This window comes from Drosophila ananassae (assembly GCF_017639315.1).
Source record: "Drosophila ananassae strain 14024-0371.13 chromosome Y unlocalized genomic scaffold, ASM1763931v2 tig00000093, whole genome shotgun sequence".
NCBI lineage: Eukaryota > Metazoa > Arthropoda > Insecta > Diptera > Drosophilidae > Drosophila > Drosophila ananassae.
Genome location: NW_025319056.1, coordinates 241,155 through 267,603, shown reverse-complemented (window position 1 = coordinate 267,603; position 26,449 = coordinate 241,155). Strand labels below are relative to the sequence as shown.

At 39.0% G+C, this 26,449-nt stretch overlaps 1 protein-coding gene across 1 annotated transcript in view; it reads left to right on the top strand.

The window, feature by feature from the left end:
* The window catches only part of LOC116656528, a 252,202-nt gene that overhangs the window by 82,350 nt on the left and 143,403 nt on the right, over positions 1-26,449 (top strand). The window contains exon 2 of the mRNA XM_032456157.1: positions 23,094-24,069. Within this exon, the coding sequence (XP_032312048.1) occupies positions 23,094-24,069 (976 nt within the window). The remainder of the gene's footprint in view (positions 1-23,093; positions 24,070-26,449) is intronic.

Here is a 26,449-nt window from a genome sequence, read left to right as displayed (position 1 = left end):
TTGCAAAATTAAAAGATATATCCTCAGATGAAGGTGGACTGAGATAATCTTCCAATGTTTCAATTTCGGAATTCTTGAAATCTTCGTGGTTATATATCATGGAAAAAACAAATCCGCTCAAAGTGACTGTTTCCTGTTTATAATTAATAATTGCTTCACATGCTTCTAAATACTCTCTTCCTATCAATATGTCATATTTTTGCGAAAAATTGTGAACCCAAAATGGTTGATCGATCGGACAAAGTTTACTTGATTTAAAATTTACGGACTTATTTAATTTAATTACACCATTAATTGTGTGCACTTCTAACGTTTTTAATGTTTGTGGGAAATTAAAATAATTTTCTTTTATTAGGTTTATTGAACTTCCTGTATCTATTACACATTTAAATGCGCGATTGTTAATAGTTATTCTGATGTAAGGATTTCTATTTCTTCTATTGGATCCGAGGCTATTTGATGAAAATTTTCGATTTCCATTCTAGATTGATCGCTTGAATATTCACGCTGTCTTTTCACTGGTTTGTTAGAATTATAACCTTGTAAAGAAGATGTTGGCTGTTGATAATTCATAGGATTCTGAGCTCTACCATGATTTAAATTTTGCTGCAATTCCTGTCGAAATTGTTGTTGATTGAAATTATTTGGTTGTCTATAGTTACTTTGCTGATTATAATTTTGTTGATTATTATTATTATAAAAGGAATTATTTCTTTGGAAATTATTATTTCTTTGATAACTTCTCCTATCTTGTCCGTTTTGTTTTGAATTATGTTGTGATTTAACTTTATCAGAACCAGAATCATAACAACCTTCTTGTTGTGCTACTTGTTTAAGTTTACTGACTGTAGTTATATCGTGCCTTGCTAATGTCATGAATAACCTGTCAGGAAGTTTTCTCATTATTACATCTTTTACAGTATTATTCATGGCATTATTATAAATCATTGTATTTAAATTGTTATTTTCTAACGACAATTTGTTTGTTATGACAAATATTTTATATTCTAGATCCTCGACGAACTTACGAATGCTTCCATTGAAAGGGGTATTGTAGAGTCGTCTTAGTAATTCCTCGCATGGGGTTTGGGTTTTATACTCATCGATGAGAGCAATCCTTAGATCGGGCCAATTGGTTGCTGCTGATATCTGTGACACTCGCTGGGCATCTCCTGATAATTGCATCTCGATTGCACTGAAGAATACAGCTGTTTGACGCGGATCAGTTGATGGATACAAATTTAAAATGTATTCGATCCGTCTGATGAATGCACTTAATTCCCTGGTGCTTCCATTAAAATTGGGAACTTGCTTAATCTGGCTTAAAGCCTGATTAAGGTGTAGCTCGGAGAGTAACTGGACTTGTGCTACTGGTTCGGCCATTGTAATGTTCGTATTTCTTATTTGTTTCGGTAGCGGTCACACTATGAAAGCGGGCTACTAATTTATTTTAAGTTTTTGTGTTTTGTATATTTTCGGTAGCAGTCACACTTCGAAAAGTGGGCTACAAATTGAAACTAACACGTAAGTTCTTTTGCGGATGTGAATAGCGATTAACACTCGCGGTTAGTATTAAGGCTGCAGTTGCATTAGCACAAAATACTTCAACGATGTTCTATGATCTCGATTGATCACTGGTCCCTTTTACACATCCTACCCACTGCGCCAATCAAAATAGTTTGAAAAAAATATATTTTTATTTGAGTTTCGGTTTTGATACAGTGTGATTCCTTAAAACTGCTTAGAATTTCAGAACTACTGCTTAGAATTTTAGAATTGCCGAACTAACTTAACTTTGGGGCTCTAAGTCCTTTTTATAGCTACCTTTGCTGAAGCTTTCAAAGCAGATTGAAGCAGATCAAAGCTCGAAAGAAGCTTTTCTTTCAGAGAGGCTTTGTTTTCTGAAGGAAATCGATTGAGTCGGAACCTATTACTTGAGGTGTCAGTTGACGTGGAAGGCTTTGGGTCTCAATTAATCGAGGTGACAAGAAAATGTGAAATTTCCTGTGAAGGTGATGCCCATTTAAGAATGGTTTGAGCTGTTTAGTTTTATTTCACTTAAAAGGAGTGAGAAAGATTTGAGTCGGGATTCTGTTTACCAAAATATTGTTTTGGTTTTCAATCTGAAGTGGCTCTTAGAAATTGGAAATCTTAAATGAGACTGTTTTCAGCCGAATTGAAAAATTAAATGTTTATGTTTTTACAAAAATTGGAATGATGCAATTTGCAGCTGGATTACGAATTTCAATACAAAAGGCTTTACAAAATTTACTGATATACACTTAAAGAAATTTTGTTGATATGTTACTATATAATTATCTAGAGTTACTTATATTTAAGATAGTGTAAATAAGATATTCCGTATAGTATATAATATTATAATAAGCTATTGTGAATTAGTCCTTATCGATATCGATTACAATTAAGCTTTACTTTATCTTCAGTAAAGAGCTTGAACGAATAAGATCAACTTTTCCTAAATAAAAACTCGAATCTCAACAAGTTTAGATTTCGATCGATTAAGCTTTAGGTTATTTGCTAAACACCCATTTTGAAGTGTATCCAAATCGGATTGAAGTCTAGACTGGGCGCTAAAAAATTTATACTGAAGACATAGCTTAACGTCATCAGCGTACATAAGTACAAGTGAATTAGTTAAGGCAAGTGGCAAGTCCTTAATTAACAGTGTAAAAAGTAGGGGTCCAAGATGGCTTTCTTGGGGCACCCCAGATGTTGCGCGGATTAAACGCGAGGTAGATAAGTAGCTCGAAATCCAGATAAGAATTTCAGTTGGGAAACCCAAAAAGACGAGTTTACTTATAAGAACCGAATGGTTATCAGAGTCAAATGCTTTTCTGAAGTCAGTGTAAATGACGTTTGTTTGTTTCCAGCGATATATTAAAGAGTTTAAGGAGCGGTTTGTATAGAGCCTCGGAGCAGTTCTTCAGACACTCTGAATACCAGAGTCCGGCGAATCCACGGGCTTGACCTTAAGAAGATCCGATAACACAAAGATTTGATCGAAAAATGGGAAAAATATATGGTTGGCTGATTGGATATTATAAGTGTAAGGCTGAGCTGGACTGCTGCTAGGTGAATACGTTCCTTGAAAAAACTGTGCAAAGAGATCATTCTTTGCCTGATTAGTCTTCGCTAATGAGTTTCCAAACGTAAGCAAAGGGGGAAAAGATACATGTTAACGCGTATTGTTTACAAAGTTATAATACTGCTTCGAATCCTGAGTAAACGTAATCCGGCAGCGGCGAATATAACTCCAATAACATTCGGCGATACACGGTGAAAATGGACCAAGCTACTAAGTATTTTGAAAGCTAACTGTTCAGCCAGATGATTTATGTTAATTTAAAGTTCTATTCATGACATTATTATTTGAAGAGGACTATTCCTTTAATTTATAAGGTGCCTTGTATACCAAGGCGGATTCTTTAAAGCGGACGGATATTTCCACGGCACGCAAGCGCCGAAAAATATATTCAAAGTGAAATAAAATTTTTGTAAGGAAATGTGTCTTTACTTGCCAGTAGATCGGATAGTCCAAATCCAGTGGACTGGATTTCGATCTTATGGAAGAACGAAATTTTACAAAATTTAAGTGTAAACTTAACGTCAATTAATCTATTGTTAACGATTTAAGCCCCAAAACGAATGATATGGATTCTCCGGATTAGAAAGGAACAAAGTTCTGGAAAGAGTAGTTCCATCAGTGTCTAAAACCAATTTCTGACCACGGCGAAGTCATGGTGCGTGTTGGGCTACATTATTGATAATTTGTTTAGCTGCAGCGACATTTATTCTTATCTGTCTGTCTATCAGTTTTGCATACACGTTGTGTTATTTGTAGTGCATGTGCTTTTATGAGCTTTAGAAGAGCTTCTGCGACCAAGCTCTTAGTTCTTACTTGCATAATTTAGAGTTGATATTCACGGGCCGCTACTTTGTTATATTGCACGGAATTGACCATTAATAAATATTAAACCGGAATTTGAAATTGTTTCATTCGGCCGCTATCAAAAAGCTGGTAGCGTTATATTTGATATAGCGCTACCAGCTTTTTAGCGCGCCCAAAGTTTAATAAATTCAATTGCCTCAGAAACTAAAAAAATATGAGTGATTCTAAAAAAAAAATTTGTTTTTGTTTTGCGTAACTAGCGCTGGAAATTTACGGGATGGAGTCTGGATGTGAAACTATTGGATCGGCTGCCGCAACTCGGGAAAGCATGCGGTGGAGAAAAGCAGAGGTGACCTTCCAGGAGATGGACCTGCTGCATTCTAAGGTGAAGGCTGCGGCGCAGAATGAGGATTATACCATTATGATGCTTAAGTCAGTGGAAAAAAATTTGCGTGATGGGTCATTATTAAAAACGTAGTTTGCATGGGTCATTATAACAAGCATCCCCTATAACCATTACATTATTGATCTATAGTGTTGTTACATAAACATAATGCCTCGGCTAAATAGCCAGTGGATATATGATCGTACATATATGCCCACTTATGGGAAGCGCAATGGTCAGCATAATCTCATGACTTGACAGCGCACACAGCCTTACATACGAGCATAGACATTTATGTATAAAAGTAGATACCGAGGCAGCGCAGCCGCGAGTAATTAAATGTAAAAAAGCCCATAAAGGCCAGCGGCCCAAAGGAATGGTCTTTACTTGATTAAGGTTCCAAGTCACGGTTACATTCGAAAGGCATTATTATATTCGGACTAAAACCAACTAGATAACGACTAATGTAATTATTGAATGGCTACCGTGACGGTAATTTGCAATATTCGGATAGGTAAAGAAAAGTATGTGAAAAGAAAAATATTAACTGAAAAAAAAACACCAAGCTGCATATTTAAATCCCATAACCAAAAAAATCCAACAAGTAACAACAAAAACGAAAAAAATATTAAATAAAACGAAAGGCAGGCCGCCACTTTTGCCAAGGGACAAAAATAAAAGGATATAAGCAGCATTAAATAAAATGCTATCAACTAATGATACAAAAAAAAAAAATTATAATAATATAAAAATCAACTAATGAGCACCGCTGGATTCGGGGAAAATGTTTTTTTTAAAAACAATTGTGTCGCAGTGGGGCTTTTTTATAAAATTAATTTAATATTACTTCACGTAATATTTCCATGTGACTGTGGCTGTATTATCGTCAATCGCAAGTATTAAAATAGCTAAAAATTTAAGCCTTAAATATTTTATTTAAGTTTTCGGTTTACGTACTTTGAAATGAATCGGAAAAACGTTAGCAAAAATGGACGCAGGTCTATAATTGATTCGTGCCAGGGGAGTTACAGGAATTCATCAGGCTTTCCAATTAGCTTGTTTTATTTTCCTTCCGATGATAGGACTCTTAAGAAATGGATTGACTTATGCCAATTGGATGACACTTTTAATAGACGAACTGCGCGAATTTGTAACCGACATTACGAATCTAAATATATGGGAAAAAGCAGCTTAGAAGCAATGCCGTACCCACTTTAAATTTATTTGTCAACTCTCTATTGCGTCCAAAAAGTCCTGTTCCTTGTGAACAATTTGATTTCGATATCGATGATGAGGCGGAAGAACCAATTGGCATTTATGTAATCCCAATTAGAACATAACAGTTTTCAAATAGTTTATATAGCCCTTCCAATTTAGAAACTCCTTGTGCACCGCAGTTACAAGATTCACCTTTTTGTTCTAACTGCCAGAAAAGGGAAGAAAATGATATGTTTTATAGGAATAAAAAAACTAAAGAAATACAAAGAGAAAATGCAGAAAATGGGAAGACCTTTAGTTTTAATGAAAAATGGCAGCAGACGCAGGGGTAAGAGAAATAGTAGAAAAAGCCTCATGTTTCTGACGAGGATAAAACATCATGTAAAATGCTGCTAAAAAAATCGAATTCTTATAACAGTGCAGAAAAAGTGATACCCCAAAATATACATTTTTATTCATCGCGAACGTATAAGTATACGCAGATGTTTTAAAGTTAAAACTTCCTGCCAAAAGTATGTTATCTCGGTGGGGTTTTTTTTTAAAATATGACGCCAGAATTTCATCCTGATTTTCCAGAAAACCTCCAGAAAATTGTTGGTGAAATGAGCGAGAAAGGTAGAGAAGCAGTCATCCTTTGCGATAAAATTAAAACCAAAAAGGGACTGCAATATAATACCGCTTTCGAAATTCAGGGATTTGAAAATGATGGCAAAAAAGAACTCGATTTTTGGGGCAGCAAGTATGCGTCTGTATGGCTAGAGGCTTGTGTGTAAACTTTTTGATTGCCTCAATAGCCACGTTTTATAAAATAATCCGCACAGGTGTGCTCTGGAAAAAATAATAACGTACACAATTACCTCGTATAAATGAGGAAATATTTTGCAAAGTTTAAATGTCCACAAGTAGTACATTGCATTGACGGCATGGTGTTAACAATTTCATCAGTACTTGCACTATCTGAAAGTGTGTGGAGCTCCGAAATCTTCTACATATCAACCTCGAAATTGAATCAAGAAACCTATTCTATTTAATAAGAGCTCGCGGAGCAACCAATAATAATCCATTGATGTCTGAATTCAACATCATAATGTAAAAAAACTATCAATGAAAATATTAACATCTAAATTAGTAACTGGTAATTGCGGCCAGATGATGATACGATGTTAATAAATGTTAACCAGGACTACAGCACAAATAAAATTTTCAATGACTTAAAAACCGACGAAGAAGAAAGTACCGATTTTGATCTGTTCTCAGATGAGGAGACGGAAATCGAGAAAATTTTTGATATTGGTAGCAATGCCTTGCGATATTTTGCAGGCTATATATTGTTTAAATTTTGTGCGTGCTGATCTATTAAAGAAAAATATAGAGGCACAATCCTGTACGGAAACCTTTATAATTAATAAAAATTACGACTGTGCAGACAAAAGTTTAAAACTGAAAGCTCCTTCGGATTCATTTTTTTCTTTGATTAAATACATTTTAATGTTTTCAAAAAAATTTTTCATAAAAAGCCATATATAAACAGAATAAAGAAAACAATTATTCAATCATGTATATCCTCAACTGAAAAATCCAGCATATATTCAGATTAGGATTCAGAAAAGGAAAAGCTGTATCTAAAGCAAGTTCAAGAAAACTAAAAATACTAAAAGAATAATTTTTGTTTTTATTAATTTCTAATTTTTTTGTATTAGGTAGGAGTAAGTATTGTTTGGTGGGGAACAAGGAGATCGCCCAATCATTTTGGTGTCTCAAGTCGACTCGTAAGTCTTCATTGAAGACTCCATTGCAATTGCAATCGCCTCCTCGTGGTATTCCCTGGATACCAAATAAATACATAAATATATATATGTAACTATATCGATAACCAATTCGAGCGGCGATTTTTTTAAACAAAGAATAATTCATTTTTAAGACATATTTCTTACAGTACAGAAATTTTTGCCTCCATTTTAGTTGTATGAAATGAGAAGTCTATATGTTGTATGGTTAGTGCTTGTACTTATTGTTGCCAAAGAAGGCCTTATGTGTGTGACACTCTCGTATCAACACTGACATCGATGGGGTATCCACATGCAAAAGCTCTTGATATAACTCTGGTCTTAGATTGTTTCTAACGTCTGCTGCGATTTCTTCATCAGACAATGGTTCTCGTAAGGCATCAGTAATTGCAACCATGGCATATAAGAATTCATCGAAACTGTCGTTTCGGCCCTGTTTCCGGCTACGTAAGGTATCTTTAATGTTTCTTTCTGTACGTTGATCTTTGTACCTCTCCCTTAATCGAGGGCATAAATGGAACCATGTGGTTTCCTAATAGATCTATGACAACGCCAATAAAAATTCAAAGCTTGGTCCAGCAAAGAGTAAAAGTCAAAATTTGTAAAGCAATACAAAATATCCATTTAAACTTTGGGATTTAGCAGTTAACTCAATAAATAAAGTCTTCTACCGAGATATCGCTATGCCGCTATTGATATGCCAATTCGAAATAACATTAGCAGTTTTATCTGAGAAATCTCTAACCGGTTCTTGAATTACCAGCGAATTATTATTACGTCTCTAAAAGTGATTGGATCCTCCACTATCTAAACTTATACGAGGATGGTTTAAGGGTGCAGAAAAATCCCATTCCAGTTTCGGTTCTTCTTGGTTTTCTCGCGGAATCCCGTTTAACGACAAGCTATTAAAAGTTGTAGGAACTTCTTCAGACAAGGTTGCTGCCATATTTATACGAAACGACTCTATAAAACATGCTATAAATTGTTGGATTCTTTCTTCGCTAAATACCATTAGCCTCGGCATTAGCCTGAGGATTTGTTACGTTCTGACGCGATGTAGCACCTAAACTCGATCGAGGGTTTACGTTTGCATTCGGCATTTGGTGAGATCGGGTATTAGGTTTGTTTCTAGGAATTGTTCCGGTAGTTGTGGTATTGTTTCCAACAGCTCTAGTTGTCCTAATTTCTGACTTTCTGACTTTCAATTTGAGCTCGCTGACAAGCACTTCGTCAGATCGGACAAATTTCATTATTATCTAATCACGATAATATGCATTGGCGATGGTATCTGTGTTTACATGCGGTCTCCACATATTCTCCTTGAATATTGGTATCATCGCATATAGTGCAGCTTATTATAGTATCTCTCTCATTCGACATACTTGCTACCAAGTTTTCTGACTGCCATTATATATGTTTATACTTTTTTTTTTCCTTTGTTGATGTTATATCTCCATATTTTGTTAGTGATTTATTTATTTATTTTTCATTGTTTTTGGGGACTTACTCCGAGACAAGCTTGCTTTTCAGCTAAGGTATCTCACATTCCCTTCATTTGGGTCTATAAACTATTGTCACTTAAAAAAGAGTCTTGCCATGAATGCTCAGCAAAACTAATTTCCAATTCTAAAATAAAATAATTTTAGGAATTAAATTCTGTTGGTATCGCACCGATACAAATTAAGAACGATCCAAGACTGATATTGTAAAGCCTAATGATTTACGAGAAATATATGTATTTAATAAACGGGAGTCAAACTGTGTCATCCAAAGATCTCTTTATTTAAATTGTGAACTTTTGGCCATTACGGATTTTTGAGAACGCGTGAAATTGTGAAGGATTATATGAAATTATCGTACTTCACGTATGGTCATTTTTTACTATATACCTGGTAACCACGTGTTCCACATTTGCCCACGTTGGCTCCACGGTTGGCTTCAACGTCGCCAATGTATGTAGCTTAAGAACCAATGAAGCTTTAGCTTGTTTATGGAAACCCCACTGAAATATTTAGACGCGATGCATTGTATCTTCATTACTCCAATATATTCAATATAGGTATTTCAGCTTTTGGTTCATTATTCCTAATATAACCAAATTCTAATCTTAACTTTAAAATTCTTAACTTTATCATTTCAAATGGATCCTAACCTTACAGCAATCTATTTAGAAATTTACGTTGATTTGAATTTACAAATTAAGAAATATAATCTACTTTACTTAAATGATGTGACTTCACTCCATCCTGAATATTCATATACCTATATCTTGTTTATATTTCATTCGAAAACATATGTTTTCTTCAAAGTGTTGCGTACTTACAGTCCCTCGAGGTCAGCAGGCCTGTCAACTTCCGATGTAGCTATTTATATATTCTAATTATATAAAATGGGGGAATGTGAAAGGGGGTGTTGATTCCAAGCCTCATCAAAATCTCGTGTTCCTTATGTAATATGAGGAATGTGCAGGGGGTAAGGATTAAATAAAACTCCGCTACATTTCCTCCCAAACTATCTTCTGCAGCGTTATTTTCTCCTAACGGCTTCTTATTTTCTTTCTTATATAATATATATGTTATATAAGTTCGTCAAATACCAGGTCACCATGGCTCTGTGAAATACACGGTTGTTAGATGTAACGAATGGTTGCAGCGCTGAGGTGGCATCGTTGGAGATATCGGATGAGAGAAAGGGTTGCACGCGGTGTCCGGCTAGATCTCGGCGGCTAATGGGCGGGTTCTGAAACACCCCCTTCTCTCCGCTTGATGCTGCATCGGGAATCATAAATTATTTAAACATTGATGCATGCGCGACCTCACGAACCGCGTAGGTCAAACCTAAGCTCCTCAGAACGGTGGATGTTAGGATCCCTGAAAGATCCTCGAGAAAGTCCATGGTATAGGATGGCGGCAGGGCGGTGGCAAATTAAACGAGGCGAACTATATTTTCTCACTCCATTATAATTTCCATATTTATTCCTTAAAGAAAGTCCTTATATCTCTAAATAACATCTCTTTTCTAGCTTCCTAAATATCCTAATAATTCAATATATATTCTTTCTTACTACGCTTGACGGTAACTTATCACTAAAGATTTATGAACTTAATGTATATTTAATTCGACAGTGTATGTGGACGTGCGCTTAATCTCATCATGCAAAATTTTAACTGTTAAAAGAGCTCCACTGCAAAGTCCGCATACGGAAGTGGGCCATATTCGATTTTCATTCTCATTTCTGTTCAATGCGATACGGTGGTTGACTATCTAACTGGTGAAGCCTCTTGGGCCGGAATTTGGAAAAGCATTGATCGAAAACGTGGAAAAGCATTGATCGGAGAATTCCTCATCACTTCAGCTGGCTTAGCATAGATTAAAGATTACTCACTTTTTATATCCGCGACGAGCCGTTGAAGCGCTTCCACTGCTCGAGGCTGAAAAAGAAAATATACATATCGGGAAAACTCTCGCCTATCCCGTCGACAAAGCCAACACAAAACACTCATCCAGCAACAGTGCTCCAGCCCGAAGTCTCCGGACACTACATCCTCATTCCCGTTTTCAGCACCGTTAGGCCATCAGTCGGGTGAACCCCTCAGCTCCCTTTAACAACGGAGCGCTTCTTGAAAGCGCCGCAAGCGCCCTGTCCCTGCTTCCTGTCCTACGACCGTCGACTACTCCACGGATACTCCACCGAACAACGGAGCGCTCCTTGAAAGCGCCGCCAGCACTCCGTCCTTGACTTCACTCCAACAGGATGACGCCTACGTCACGACGACTCCTGAGAGGTTAGATCCGAATCCCATCCAAATCTACAGCGGGGCGCCCCTTAAAGCGTCGTGAACGCTCCGGCTGCTTGCCACCACTTAGCTCCAGTCGAGCTCACTCTGCTCCTAGCTCCAAACTAGTCGACATCGCTTCTCCGCCCCGCCGCACGGGCGACCGAATGGCGAGATTCTCTCCGCTTCTGAGACTCGGTCTGCTTCAGAGATTCGCTCTGCTTCTCCTGACTGAACGCCACAGCTTTCTGCCTCCTATGTGCGCGTCGCTCAATTCCCGCCTCGCTGCCACTAAGGATCTAGCTTGTACGCCAAGACCCTTGACCTAATGAATCGAAAACATCTACGCCAGGCTCACACGACCTAACCTTATGACTCACCTCGCTTCTGCGATTCGCGACCTGCCTCAACATAATTCCGCGCACGCCTGTAAACGGCCGCTTTTGATTATTGCCGGTCCTGCGTCAGTTCCTCTAACGCGATGATCCCTCAGCGGGTAAATCTTTGCTACAACACTTTTTTAATTTCTCGATGCTTTTACTAATTGGCTGGTCTTTCCCATTCAATGGTTAAAACGCCAAAGAAAGCTGCTACTACGCAGTTTTCTGACCTACGCTTTAAGCTTGTTTCCAGATCGTCAGAAACCCCCATGAAATGCTAAATAGGGTCCTACTATGCAATAGGGCTGCCACGTAGTCTGCTTCACCGCACCCCTCCCGGGTTGCCACCCCGGTCGACCTATCGCCGACGTTACAATATGCACCCTTCTCAATAGCTAGAACAGGGTCTCAAACGATCCTGTTTAGCTAAACCACGGAGGCGATAACTACTGCTTCAAATCTTTGGCATGATAGGTGCGAATGGCTCGCCCTTGCATGTCCTCCAGCTCGTACGTAGCCTTCCCCGTTCTCCTCCGAACTATAGCTTTGACATACATAGGACCAAGCTTGACATTATACCCTACAGCGAAATTACTCTGCCTGAAGTTTCTCCTGAAGATCTCCTCTCGATATGAAACCGATATGAAACCTCTCTGGAACGCACATTGTAAAGCCTCTCATTCCTTTCCGTTTGCCTCGCTAAGGCCTTCTGCGCTTGAGCGCGTGCTACTTCCAACGAGTCCTCCTTGGATAACCTGACTTCTCTGTCCTCCATGATACCTAGCTCTCTCATGAGCTTGTACGTTCCTCCTGATCCTACAAACTGTTGCCCAAACACCAAGTAATATGGGGACTCACCCGTGCCGGAATGGATTGAGGTCCTCAAAGCACAGCAGATCTCGCTGAGACGCTCGTCCCAATTTCTGTGGTTTGCATTTACATACGATCTTATGGCTGCAATGACGGACCTAATCACTCTTTCCGACGCATTTTCCTGCGGTGAATGGACCGCTGTGAAAACCTGCGTCGCCCTATTCCCCCTCATTAGCGTCCTAAATATTTCTCCTTTGCATTGCGTTCCATTATATGAGAACACAGTCTTCGGAACTCCATACGTTTGGAACAACTCCTGCCTCATGTATTTCACCACTACATCCGCCGAAAGCTTTTTCACTGCCTTAAGGAATACAAACTTGGTGTAATGATCTAACGCGATGAAAATCCCAATATTTCCACTCTTGGATCTCGGATACGGCCCCAGGAAGTCCACATAAATTCGCTATAAAATTAGGCAACCAAAAATTATGTTGGGAAATCTATACTTGTTAGGTAAAATAAAGTTTGGGTGGAAAAGATTAGTACTCTTCTCTTGTTATTGTCATCTTGTTATTGTAGTTATCTGTCCGTGTGAATTCGTGGATTTTAAAGACTATAAGAGAGACTGCTCTAATTGTTGGCACGATGACTCCTGCAAATGAAACGCAGGCCTTGTTTGTTTTAAATTTGTGCCACAGCCACTACCGACCCCAAAAATGTCATATTTCGGTACCGCCAGTTAAAAAAAGTATTTTGAAAAGTTTTAGTGCCAAACTGTTTCAATGTCTAATGCATAACCACTGCACAAAATTCAATCAAATGGGACCATTTTTCAATGTTCAGGGTTAGCCCTGCTTTCTGAATGTGCCCTGCCGTCGTCAGAACTGCCACATGCGACTCAAAGGAATTGAGATGAACATAGCTCTGGGAAGTCTGCTCAGGATCGCATCAATTTGCGGAAGTGGGTAAGCGTCGCCCTGGGTGAAGCTATTCACTTTCCTGCGGTCCAGACATAACCGAACTTTTCCTGGCTTCTGTACCAATGCAACTGGTGACGACCAGGCGCTTTGCGACTCCTCGATCACTCCTAACCTCATCATCCTATCGACCTCTCCGTAGAGCAGTTTCTCCACCGCTGGAGAAACCGGATAATGCCTCGGCTTGACTGCTTTCGTGTCCCCGACGTCGATACTGTGGCTAATCAAATGCGTCTTGCCCTATCCTAACTTGGCGAATGATGGAAATAATTCTACCACAGTCTTCAAACTAACTTGCTGGAACTCCTCTAGAAATTGATACCTAGATACAAATCCTGGCTCAGAGTGGCAACCCTCCACTTCACCCGCTTCATCACCCGAAAACTTTTGGGCCTCTTCCCATTCCAAGTCGCTTCCTACTTCCGCTACTGATTTGTTGTAACTTCTGTGTGAGCTTCTGTCTTCCCGTCTCTGAGTTTCCCCATATGGCTTCTTCCCCCATCCTGGCTTGAAAGTGCCACAGTCTCGTCGCACCTCTTCTAAGAATCGTTCACGGCGTCGACAAATCGACACATTCAGCAGCTCGCGGCGGATCTCGGACCTGAGATTCCTCCGTACCATCTCTACAAGCGTAGCCTCGCTTAACGGAATGCTCAGACCATCCATCAACTGTTCTACCGCCTCATAATACGTGTCCAAATCTGCTCTTTCGCGCTGCTTCCGATCTCTTATCGCTTCTCGTATGTCCTCATCCCTCCTATCATCCCTGAAGTGTTTCCTGAGCTCGTCTCATAAATGATTCCACCTCATTCCTCTATTATCCTTATGAAAGCCCAGTAAAATTCTCCCACTTTCCCATCAAATAACAAACTCGCATTCCCGCATAGTGCTGAAAAGTTACTATCCAGGGTCTGGTGCGTCAACGCTTCTACCCGATAGATGAAATTATCGATGGTCATGCCGTCGGGATGTCCGCTAAAACGAATCTTCCAACTGTTCAGGATCTGTCCCACTTTCTCTGGTCTATAAAGTTGTGATCAGCCTGTTGCCTCAGGCCCTTTCCTAAATAGTCGCCCTGATCCCGGGTTTCCCCTTCATTACCGTAGATCCCACTAGGCTGCTCGTAGCCTCCTGTTCTCTCTTCTCCTTCCCCCTCTGATTGCGCCCTTTGGTGGAACAGTCTGTCCATTTGCGCTGACAGTTGTTCCAACAGCGTCGCCTGCATGGCGCTGATTGATTGGGACACAATTGAACTCAATTCCGCTGTGCTTCCTACCGACTCTGCTTGAGAGCTCGTTTGGCTGGTTCCACAGGGTGAATCTGCTCTGCGAGTCAGCTGACTCGTGCTCGCGCCAGTCATATCGCCGGCCGCCTGTGCTTTCTCGAAACACACTACCTTGCACGTCGGACATGACAACTTCGATTTAGCTCGTGTCCGCACTTGGTCCTGGCTCTGCCGGTTGCCATTTCTTTATAACATATTGTGCAGACGGGCACCAGACGGGCCCCCTTCTCTGCCTCTGCTGGGTTCATCCTTTCTTTTTCTTTCTTGCTTAACCTGACAAAATACTCGCTTTTCAAAGACAGAAAGTCTAAAACTGAACTTTACCTTCGTTTTTAGTCTGCCAACTTCTCTCTCTTTTGCCATTGCTTCTCTCCTAGTTCCGTTCTGGAAACCGCTCTTATAATAACTCCCCTTTCCAGCTCTTTGTCGCCCGTCCGGCTAATTCCCAGGCCTGCGACTCAATATCGGAAACACTTTGGACGTGGTCATTTCGTAACTGCTACGACTGAACTCCAAGCGTCCTTCTGCTCTCCTAGGGGATGACGGGATGACGGGGCGTGGTCAGATATCAGTCCGCTGACTGATACTTCTTTTCCAAGCGACTGTGGCACTGGCTCTCCCGTCCCTTCCTTCTTGAAGCAGCATGCTATCCGGTACTCGTGATTATTTGGGTCCTGTTCCCTTCCGAAGTCCTATGCGAGAAACTGTCCTGCGAAACTATAATCGAAACTATCACTATGGCTGTCGTGGCACGGTGGTCTTCTCTCTCTTCTGAGTGTAGAATTCCAAGCGGTACCCGCGCCACTGCTGAGGGTTTTGGTCTGGTTACTGCCATTCTACTCTAACCAGCCGAATAGATTTGTCCGCAAATCATGGCTGCGTCTAGCCATGCTAAAAACATGGCCACTTAGTTGGGCGCCAGTTAAATTTATGATAAAGATAGTTATAGTTATTTGCAGCGCTGAGGTGGCATCGTTGGAGATATCGGATGAGAGAAAGGGTTGCACGCGGAGTCCGTCTAGATCTCGTCGGCTAATGGGCGGGTTCTGAAACACCCCCTTCTCTCCCCTTGATACTGCCTCAGGAATTATAAATTATTTCAACATTAATGCGTGCGCGACCTCACGAACCGCGTAGGTCAAACCTAAGCTCCTCAGAACGGTGGATATTACGATCCCTGAAAGATCCTCGAGAAAGTCCATGGTATAGGCTGGCGGCAGGGCGGTGGCAAATTAAACGAGGCGAATTATATTTTCTCACTCCATTATAATTTCCATATTTATTCCTAATAATCCTAATAATTAATTCTTTCTTACTACGCTTAACGGTAACTTATCACTAAAGATTTATGAACTTAATGTACATTTAATTTGATAGGGTATGTGGACGAGCGCTTAATCTCATAATACAACATTTTAACTGTTAATCTTTTAACTTGGAGCTCTTGCTCCACTGCAAAGTCCGCGTACGGAAGTGGGCCATATTCGATTTTCATTCTCATTTCTGTTCAATGCGATACGGTGGTTGACTATCTAACTGGTGAAGCCTCTTGGGCCGAAATTCGGAAAACGTGGAAAAGTATTGATCGGAGAATTCCTCATCACTTCAGCTGGCTTAGAATAGATTAAAGATGTCTCACTTTTTATATCCGCGGCGAGCCGTTGAAGCGTTTCCACTGCTCGAGGCAGGAAAAGAATATATACATATCGGGAGAACTCTCGCCTATCCCGTCGATTTTCGGCACCGTTAGGCCATCAGTCGGATGAACCCCTCAGCTCCCTTGAACAACGGAGCGCTTATTGAAAGCGCCGCAAGCGCCCTGTTCCTGCTTCCTGTCCTTCGACCGTCGACTACTCCACGGATACTCCTCCGAACAACCGAGAATTCCGCATCACTTTAGCTGGCTTAGCATAGATTAAAGATTACTCACTTTTTATATCCGCGATGAGCCGTTGAAGCGTTTTCACTGCTCGAGGCTGGAAAAAAAATATACATATCGGGAGAACTCTCGCCTATCCCGTCGATTTTTGGCACCGTTAGGGCATCAGTCGGATGAACCCCTCAGCTTCCTTGAACAACGGAGCGCTCCTTGAAAGCGCCGACAGCACTCCGTCCTTGACTTAATTCCTACAGGATGACGCCTACGTCACGACGACTCCTGAGAGGTTAGATCCGAATCCCATCCAAATCTACAGCGGGCCCCTTAAAGCGTCGCGAACGCTTCGGCTGCTTGCCACTACTTCAGCTCCAGTCGAGCTCACTCTGCTCCTAGCTCCAAACTAGTCGACGTCCCTTCTCCGCCCCGCAGCACGGGCGGCCGAATGGCGAGATTCTCTCCGCTTCTGAGACTCGGTCTGCTTCAGAGATTCGCTCTGCTTCTCCTGACCGAACGCCACAGCTTTCTGCCTCCTATGCGCGCGTCGCTCAATTCCCGCCTCGCTGCCACTAAGGATGTAGCTTGTACGCCAAGACCCTTGACCTAATGAATCGAAAACATCTTCGCCAGGCTCACACGACATAACCTCATGACTCACCTCGCTTCTGCCATCCGCGACCTGCCTCAACTTAACTCCGCGCACGCCGGAAAACGGCCGCTTGTGGCCTTTTGATTATGGCCGGTCCTGCGTCAGCTCCTCAAACGCGATGATCCCTCAGCGGGTAAATCTTTGCTACATCACTTTTTTAATTTTTCGATGCCTTTACTAATTTGGCCAGATTTGGGCGAGCCAAATTGAAGAATTTAAACGCCAACTCTTAATTGCACTTGAAACTCGCATAGGTTTTTTTTTAACTAGATTCACTATAAATTCACTTGTGACTTAAATATGTTGATTGAGGAGCACGAGTAAATAAATAATACCACGTGATTATCGAACAGACAAGTAAAATTATTGGTCTTAATTAACCATCCGCGAGAGTCCAAGTATGGGTCAAAAGTGAAGCTGGGCTTATCTTTGCTGCCTAAGCCAATCCTACTTGAATATGCATCTTTCAGGGAGCTTAAACTGGACCTTTATTGCCTTAAATCCTGTTCGCGAAAATCACCCTCACAGACTGCATATTTGCCGTACTTGTTGGGTAACACAGTTGTTGGTTCTTAACTTCGTGAAGAACATTTCGATGCTTGCGATTGATTGTAGATTTGGGAACGGCAAATTTCCAAATACTGATTGGACCAAAGCTTTGCTAGTGAATTGCGCAGTGCCTTGCGAGTCAGCGAAGTCTTCGTTTTTACCCATGTTGTAAAATACTTGTATGTGATTTAGAAATCGTTCTAGTTGTCGAGGGTCCCCAATTATGGAGACTTATTTGCTCCACATAAGTTAATGGCTATCTACAATTTCTGTAAAGCTTTACTAAACAAGCTGAACCTGCAATAGATACGTTTTAAACATAGAAACAGTTTTAGATAGCCATGACTTTTGAAATATGAGTTAAAAAACTCCAATTTAATTGACGAAAATATTGTTTAACCACCTATAATAAATTCAAAAAAATTATTTCGAGTTTTTCCTTAAATCCAAAATTAAAACAAGTTATGATCTACTGATTTCAATAAGAAAATAAAAATCTTAAAAAAATGTTTTGGGGAAAAATAATAGAAGACCAAAATTAACGTAGACAATCGGAGATTTCAAATTTAGATGAGTATTCCAAAGATATGGTAACTGCTAAATTCCATTTTTAAATTTTAGTTGGTACACATTGCATGAGTGGCAAAAAACCCACATTCAAATGCACAATGCTAACAATGAGTTGAGTGAATTTGAGAGCAAAGCCAACATGATGTGAGAGTGTTGGATCTCTTACGCCTACTCATTTGCACAATCATTTGGTAGAAGGAAACGAATTGAGTAAATTTTGAACGTTGAAAACAGAGACGTTTCATTCAAATGATTTGAGTTGTAAATGTAAAACAAAACAAATTAAATGCAGCGAATTTATATCTAATTTAAATTGGAATGCAAAAACATTTTTTTGTTAATATTTTCAGAGTTAGTGGCTATTTGACAACGCTTCTCTGTTATCAAATTTCTTGCGTTTGAAAAGGTCCGTTCCGAAGCCGCGCTGCTCGCTGGAATGCAAAATATTTCGCAGCTTGTTTTGTGCAATAGCGGAAAAAATTGCTTGTTTAAATGCCACCAAGCTAAAGCATTAAAATCAGGAGTGTATGCAACCTTAATATTGGAATATCCAGAAATTTCTTGTTCCACCTTGTCCTGTATTGTCTCAAGTTTGGGGACATATAATCGGCATATATCGGCGAAATAATCGGCAAAATCATCATCTACTAACTTCATTATTGTTGAGGTCAAAATTGTCTTGAAGAAATTTACTCATAATAATTTTGCATTCATTAATAATGGTCTCTTTCTCAGTTTGTGAGAATTGAATTAGTTTGTAAGTGGGGGGGAAAAACAACAAAGCTATGTTATGGTATTTTGACAAATTTGGAGTAACTGTTGATAAAATTTGGCTATTGAGTTGGAATTTAAGGCTTTTAATTATTTCTGCGTCATAGTACTCGATATTGCAGGTTTTCTTTAGCTTGTTAAAATTTGGCAAAATTAAATGTATCGTTGGGCGTTTAGAAGCTTCAAGTTTTTTGGACACATTCTCAAAAACTTCCAGCAATTCCAGTACAATTGCACCTAAATGATTAATATTGATGTCATCCACTCTGCAGGTCTGATTTTTTTCTTTTAAAATTGCTGTTAGCTCTATCCAATTTATTTCAATGGACTTAAGCAAATAGTAGACGGTATTCCACCGAGTTGGACAAAAACTAACGATGAATTATTTCCTGAATTTTTAAAATATCGGACTGGCTTGCTGCAACTTGTGACAATATTTTCCACTTCGGGAATAGCGTTAATAGCTTTTTCAGGCGTTGTTAAGCAAGTGGATTATGCAGTGAATTTTATCCGAGCTCGAAAAGGCTTTAACATCGGCTTATTTACATCGACATTTGCACCATATTTAGCTCCAATATTAATTAAAAATGATGCAAACTGTTTAATGCCAGAGTCGTCAATAATGTTAAGAGGACGGCAGTTCTTAAGAACCCATTCGGTTACAACAGATAAGCCCTCGTCTTTTGTAGCTTTGTTCACTTCAACAAGAGCAGCGTTGTGGAATTTGCTGGCATTTACGATGTAGCATTTATGTTTGATCAGGTTAGATGTGCTTCCTGTAAACTTTAAAACAGTATAGCACATCTTACAAGCTACAAAGTCATTAATTTTTTCTCCATTTTCGTTTTTAATTTTGCGGAAAAACTCCCAGACTTCGCTTCTGCCTCTCTTTTCTATTAAGGTGTACATTCGACTTTGCAGGTTTTCTTTGATACTCACCGCGCTTTGCACAGCCTATATATTTTAAATAAATTAAATTAACTCTTAAAAAATTAGCACAAAAAAACACTTATGGACAGGTCACAAATACACAGGTTAATACCTAACAAAAACACGAACAAAAACAAACTGAAACTGTCTTTTCAAACACCTGGCCTCTTCGACAGACCCTAAACAACTTACAGAGGCGGAATAAGGAAAAGCCATCTTGCATTTAATAATACACAAATTTACACAGAGTAATGTAATACACACAACCTAAAAACCAAACTTTAAAAAACTAGGCCTACAAATATATACATACAGGGTCGTCGGCTTCTTTTATAAATTGGTTGTCCATATTTCCGTTTTTTTTTGCAGCTCTTGATTTTTTTTTAAATTGTTAAAAATTTGTAGACAAATTTGTAGCAGCTCTCAAAAAGAAATGTGCCGGAATGATAAGAAACAACTCGAAGGATTCGAGTATACATGACATTGACATATTTCTCATTTCACTTTTCGTTTTGTTCATTCCCTGTCATTTCGTTTGACGTCTCAAATTACGAGAGGAACCTAAGCTTACATTCATACAATTTCATTTCATTTCCACTCACTCCATTCTGTTCGATTCTAATGTACTCTATTAGACGTATGTTATGAATGTATTCATGCAGGTAAAATTATGAGTGGAGGAAAAAAAAAGTTGGAAATTGTTGGCCTGTGCAATTATTGATTTATGAAAAAATAGAATGAAGAAAAAACATTGTGATGATTTACATATATCTGAATTGAAATATTTTTCTATATATAAATAAACATCAGTTATATGGTTTTAGTATATAGCCTAACATTGGTTAGTATTTTTGAAGCGGCGCTTTCGCGCATCGGCTTGAGGTAGAGTTTTATTGAAACTATTAGCAACTTAGGCATTGGCATAAATGCAGCATAGTTACGTTATTTCGCTCCTTTGCAAAGTAGGTCCATGATTGTTTTTAAGTTCTGCTCATGCTTGTCTTTTCCTGGTTGTTGGTTGTTGCTTTGATGAGGTTCTTGATGAGTCGTCGCTGTTGGAGGAGTTTGATTGGTCCGTTGGTTGGTTTTAGTCCGAATATAATAATGCCTTTCGAATGTAACCGTGACTTGGAACCTTAATCAAGTAAAGACCATTCCTTTGGGCCGCTGACCTTTATGGGCTTTCTTACATTTAATTACTCGCGGCTGCGCTGCCTCAGTATCTACTCTTATACATAAATGTCTATGCTTGTATGTAAGGCTGTGTGCGCTGTGTACACTAAGCGTTAACATGTATCTTTTCCCTCTTTGCTTACGTTTGAAAACTCATCAGCGAAGACTAATCAGGCAATGGATGATCTCTTTGCACAGTTTCTTCAAAGAACGTATTCACCTAGCAGCAGTCCAGCTCAGCCTTACACTTATAATATCCAATCAGCCAACCTTATATTTTACCCATTTTTCGATCAAAGCGCTGTGTTATCGGATCTTCTTAAGGTCAAGCCCGTGGATTCGCCGGACTCTGAATACCATACTGTGTCCTGAAGAACTGCTCCGAGGCTCTAAACAAACCGCTCCTTAAACTCTTTAATCTATCGCTGGAAACAAACAAACGTCATTTACTCTGACTTCATAATAGCTTTTGACTCTGATAACCATTCGGTTCTTATAAGTAAACTACGTCTTTTTGGATTTCCCAACTGATCTTTTTATCTGGATTTCGAGCTACTTATCTACCTCGCGATTAATCCGCGCATCATCTGGGGTGCCCCAAGGAAGCCATCTTGGACCCCTACATTTTTACACTATTAATTAAGGACTTGCCTCTTGCCTTAACTAATTCAATTGTACTTATGTACGCTGATGACGTTAAGCTATGTCTTCAGTATAAATTTTGTGGCGCCCAGTCTAGACTTCAATCCGATTAGGATAAACTTCAAAATGGGTGTTTAGCAAATAAACTAAAGCTTAATCGATCGAAATGGAAACTCATGTCTTTTTACCGATCTCTAGTCCACACCAGGCTATGTATTTTCTCTGTGGGAATGCCTTAGAACGACTAACTCAGGTTAACGATCTTACATCAAAAAATAAAAACTTTATATACATCATTGGTCGTCCGATTCTTAAGTATGGATTGTGAGTCTGGAATCCTCAATACGGAGTAGACCGAGATCACATAGAATCTGTACAAAAAAACTTCCTGACTTTCGCCCTTAGGGGACTAAATTGGGATTGCAAATCTTCACCTCCCCTTTTATCATAGTAGACTTTTCATAGTAGAATCAACTTACCTTCATTAACAAATCGTAGAACGATGCTGGATGTCATGTTTCCGCACAATTTTATTTATGGAAATGTAGACAGCCAGCATTTACTAACACGCGTAAATTTTAACTTTCCTAGTAGAAGGACTAGAATCTTTCGTCCTCTACTCCTCCTTAGCCTATGCCGACTAAACATATCGTGATTCATAATGAAATTCTTGTGTGGTCAAATTTCTACACATTTCATATATGAATATTAAGATGACCTGTTTATATATGTAGGTATACATTTACAGTACATATTCGAATTCAAATTGTTTGAAAAATCATAATCATAATAATTCTTTGGGCGGAGGGCTTCTCCGCAGGGCTTCTAGCAAAACGCCGGGATTTCAATGTTAATGAAAGTACGCACATTAAGGTCAATTTTACAGAAAGTGCGGCATAGGTACTAGTTCCGGGTCTGCTGACCCACATCACTTGGTATTGGAATTCTGCTGAGCTCGCTAGTTTGGCTTGCTCCGGTCAGTCAGTCATTCTTACCGCTGATAAGCTGATTTTTGCTTTGGCGTTTAGATAACCTCATACAAGCCGGTTATATAATATGGTACTAGCTGCACTAGGCCATTCATGGCACTGGAGGAGTAACAATTTCATTTAAAAAAATTTGCAGTGTTCTGAATGTAAAATAAACTTTCCTGACAAAAAAATCACAAATCCTTTACAATAAACAGATTCATGCTAATTCCATTGGGATTTGGTAATGCTTCCATTGATTGACCTTGTATTAAACAAAATTTCAATATTTAAAAATCTTTCCTTTAACATGCAGATTTGATTACCTTTTTTTAAGAATAAACAAAATTTTTTTTGTAAATTCAATTAAATACCTGTAAACTTTTCAATCAATTTTTCGCGCTAATTTTTTAATTTCTTTTATCCAACAGAATGTCATATGCGAACTCAATCAACGATATGGTAATCAGCGTGGTGAGTGTCCGAGTATTGATCCGTGTCCTCTATCAGAGAGTCCAGCTTCGCGACCTCCAGATGTAGGAGAAGATCTGGCCTTTTATACGGGCGCTACTCTTGACCATATTATGAATGAACTGTGTAAGCAGGCTGATTGCTTTAAGGACATGAACCATAAAAGGAGTTCTGGTGATCCAGTTATTAACTCGTTAGATGATTGCAACAAAGAATTAGAACGATTAAGGGACATGCTTAAACAAAAAGACAGTCAACTGGGTAATCTTATTGAAGAAAATGGGTGCCTTTGCGAAGCTGTCGATAAGGAAAAAAAAGAGTTATCTAACTCTATAGACAGCTGCAATAAAGAGCTTAAAAGAATGACAGATCTTCTAAAAAAGAAAGATGGCCAGCTCGGCGAACTAATAGACGAAAATGATTGCCTATGTGAAGCTGCGGAGCTAAGCAAAAAAAAATTAGATGACTTGGATTACCAAGTTCAGAAACTTGATGAAGATACCAGATATATGGAGCAAGGTATTGTAGAAAGTATAGGGCTTATTCAGGATATCGGGGATGTTGCTCAAGAAAACGAAAGATTAAAGGGACAAATGAGTAACCTTAAGGATAGTGAAGCTAGACAATTGCTGGACGATTTATCGAGACAACTTCAGGATTGCCAAGAAAAATCGCGATTGCTGCAGGATATAAATAAAGCTCTGGGCGATACTCTAAGGGAATTAGGTATAAATCCAGAGGATATAGAAAGAAAATTCATGATTCAAAAAGAACAGGAACCTATGGAATCCGTAGGCAAAGGATTTACAGGAACAGGAATTGGTTCGTGGGACGCTGATTCTGCATTTGGGCAAGAAGCACTCCCTCAATCTGGAAGAGAAGGAGGACCAGAGCTTGGTAAAGCTGAGCTTGGCGATAAGTCGCGAGTAGGACCAGGTATTTATAAATTTTGGATTCTCCGCATTTTTTTATTTAAAAACAAGAAAGGAAAGCTAACTTCAGGCGGAGCCGAAGTTTATATACCCTTGCAGTTGAGTCGCAGTCCGCTAGGTGGCGCCATGCATCTTATATTATTAGGTATATAGAGGATCGTATATAGTTGGCCGATCCTTATGAAATTTGGCATATCGAATTATTTTGATAAAAGAGGAATCCATTGAAACTCCCATCCTTCTAACTTACAAAACCACGAAGTTATAGCATTTCCGATCAATCAGTTATATAACAGCTATAGGATATAGTCGGCCGATCCTTATGAAACTTTGTACATAAGATATGTTGGTCAAATTTAACATGTGTGGAAAGTCCCAACCCTCTAACTTAAAAAACACCAAAGTTATGGCATTTCCGATCAATCAGTTATATGGCAGCTATAGGATATAGTCGGCCGATCCCGCCCGTTCCGACTTATATACTACCTGCAAAGGAAAGAAGGATGTGTGCAAAGTTTCAACTCGATAGCTTTAAAACTGAGAGACTAGTTTCCGTAGAAACCGACAGACAGACAGACAGACGGACAGACAGACAGACGGAAATGCTTATATCGACTCAGGAGGTGATCCTGATCAAGAATATATATACTTTATAGGGTCGAAGATGTCTCCTTCACTGCGTTGCAAGAAAAACAAAAAAAAAATCAGTCACGTGCCGAACAAGAATATTTTTTTACATGCAATTTTGTACACCTATAAAGCATATTTTCGTCACTAAAATTGATATCAGATATTTTGGGTTTCGCGTGCAGGTTAGTCACCGGTACTTTACCTCGTCAAGAGGTTTTTTATATATGATATCAGTTGTTTTTTTGTATATATTGAGCTTCAATTATTTAAAACAGAACGCATAATATATAGAATATATATATATGGAAGTAACCTCTGGACAGGCGATTCACACAGTTAGCAATACTTTAATTGTAAGGATAAACATCAAAACTCTTTTTTTTTTAACTCTATAGATTTTGACATTCAAGAAGGTGGAATAATTAAAAACCTTTCCAAAGACGTAAAGAATTTTTCGATAGCTTCAGTGGCTCTGAAGTTATACGTATTTTTAATTTGCAAAGGTTTTGGAATTTGGTTAGTTTAAAAATTTTAATTAAAAATTTGCCCAAAAATGTATTTAAAATCCAAAATTTTTTCGTAGTTTTGGGAAACCAAATTGTTTTAACAAATTAACAGATGAGAGGCCTATCCTTATGAGAGTTCTACTATATAATAAATTATAAAAAAACAAGAAAGGAAAGCTAACTTCGGGCGGAGCCGATAGATATAGATATATAGCAGATCGTATATAGTCGGCCGATCCTTATGAAATTTGGCAAATCAGATTATTTTGTCCAAAATAGAATCTGTACCACGTCCCACGTCTTTCTAACTTAAAAAACACCAAAGTTATGCTAATTCCGATCGTTCTATGACAGCTATAGGATATAGTCGGCCGATCCTTATGAAATTTTGTACATAAGATATTTTGGTCAAATATAACATGTGTGGAAAGTCCCTACCCTCTATCTTAAAAATCAACGAAGTTATGGCATTTCCGATCAATCAGTTATATGGCAGCTATAGGATATAGTCGACCGATCCTGGCCGTTCCGACTTATGTACTACTTGCAAGGAAAAGAAGGCTGTGTGCAAAGTTTCATCTCGATAGCTCTAAAACTGAGAGACTAGTTTGCGTAGAAACCGACAGACAGACGGACAGACGGACAGACAGACAGACGGACATGCTTATATCGACTTAGGAGGTGATCCTGATCAAGAATATATATACTTTATAGGGTCGGAGATGTCTCCTTCACTGCGTTGCACACTTTTGACCAAAATTATAATACCCTCTGCAAGGGTATAAAAACAAGAAAGGAAAGCTAACTTCAAGCGGAGCCGAAGTTGATATACCCTTGCAGTTAAGCAGAAGCTTATATTATTATTATATATATCGGGTCCTATATAGTTATCCGATCCTTATGAGAATTCCACCATCAACAAAATTTCTAATAAAAATATTGGAAACAGCCCCAAGCTTCTTTAAAAATAGAAAGGTTATGCCATTTCCGATCGTTCAGTTATATGGCAGGTATAGGATATAGTTGGCCGATTCTTATGAAACATAGGATTAGATTGCTCAAAATGGAAACCATAGATAGTCCCATCATTCCAGCTTCAAAAACAACAAAGTTAAGCCGATTTTCCTAGATTGTTAAGAATAAACATGTATTATATCTAAAAAAAAAAAAAGGGTGTGTCAAGCCTACGCAAGACAGAAGTGAAACTTCTAGTATTCCTCTCTCTCTATTTTCATTTCATCATCTCTA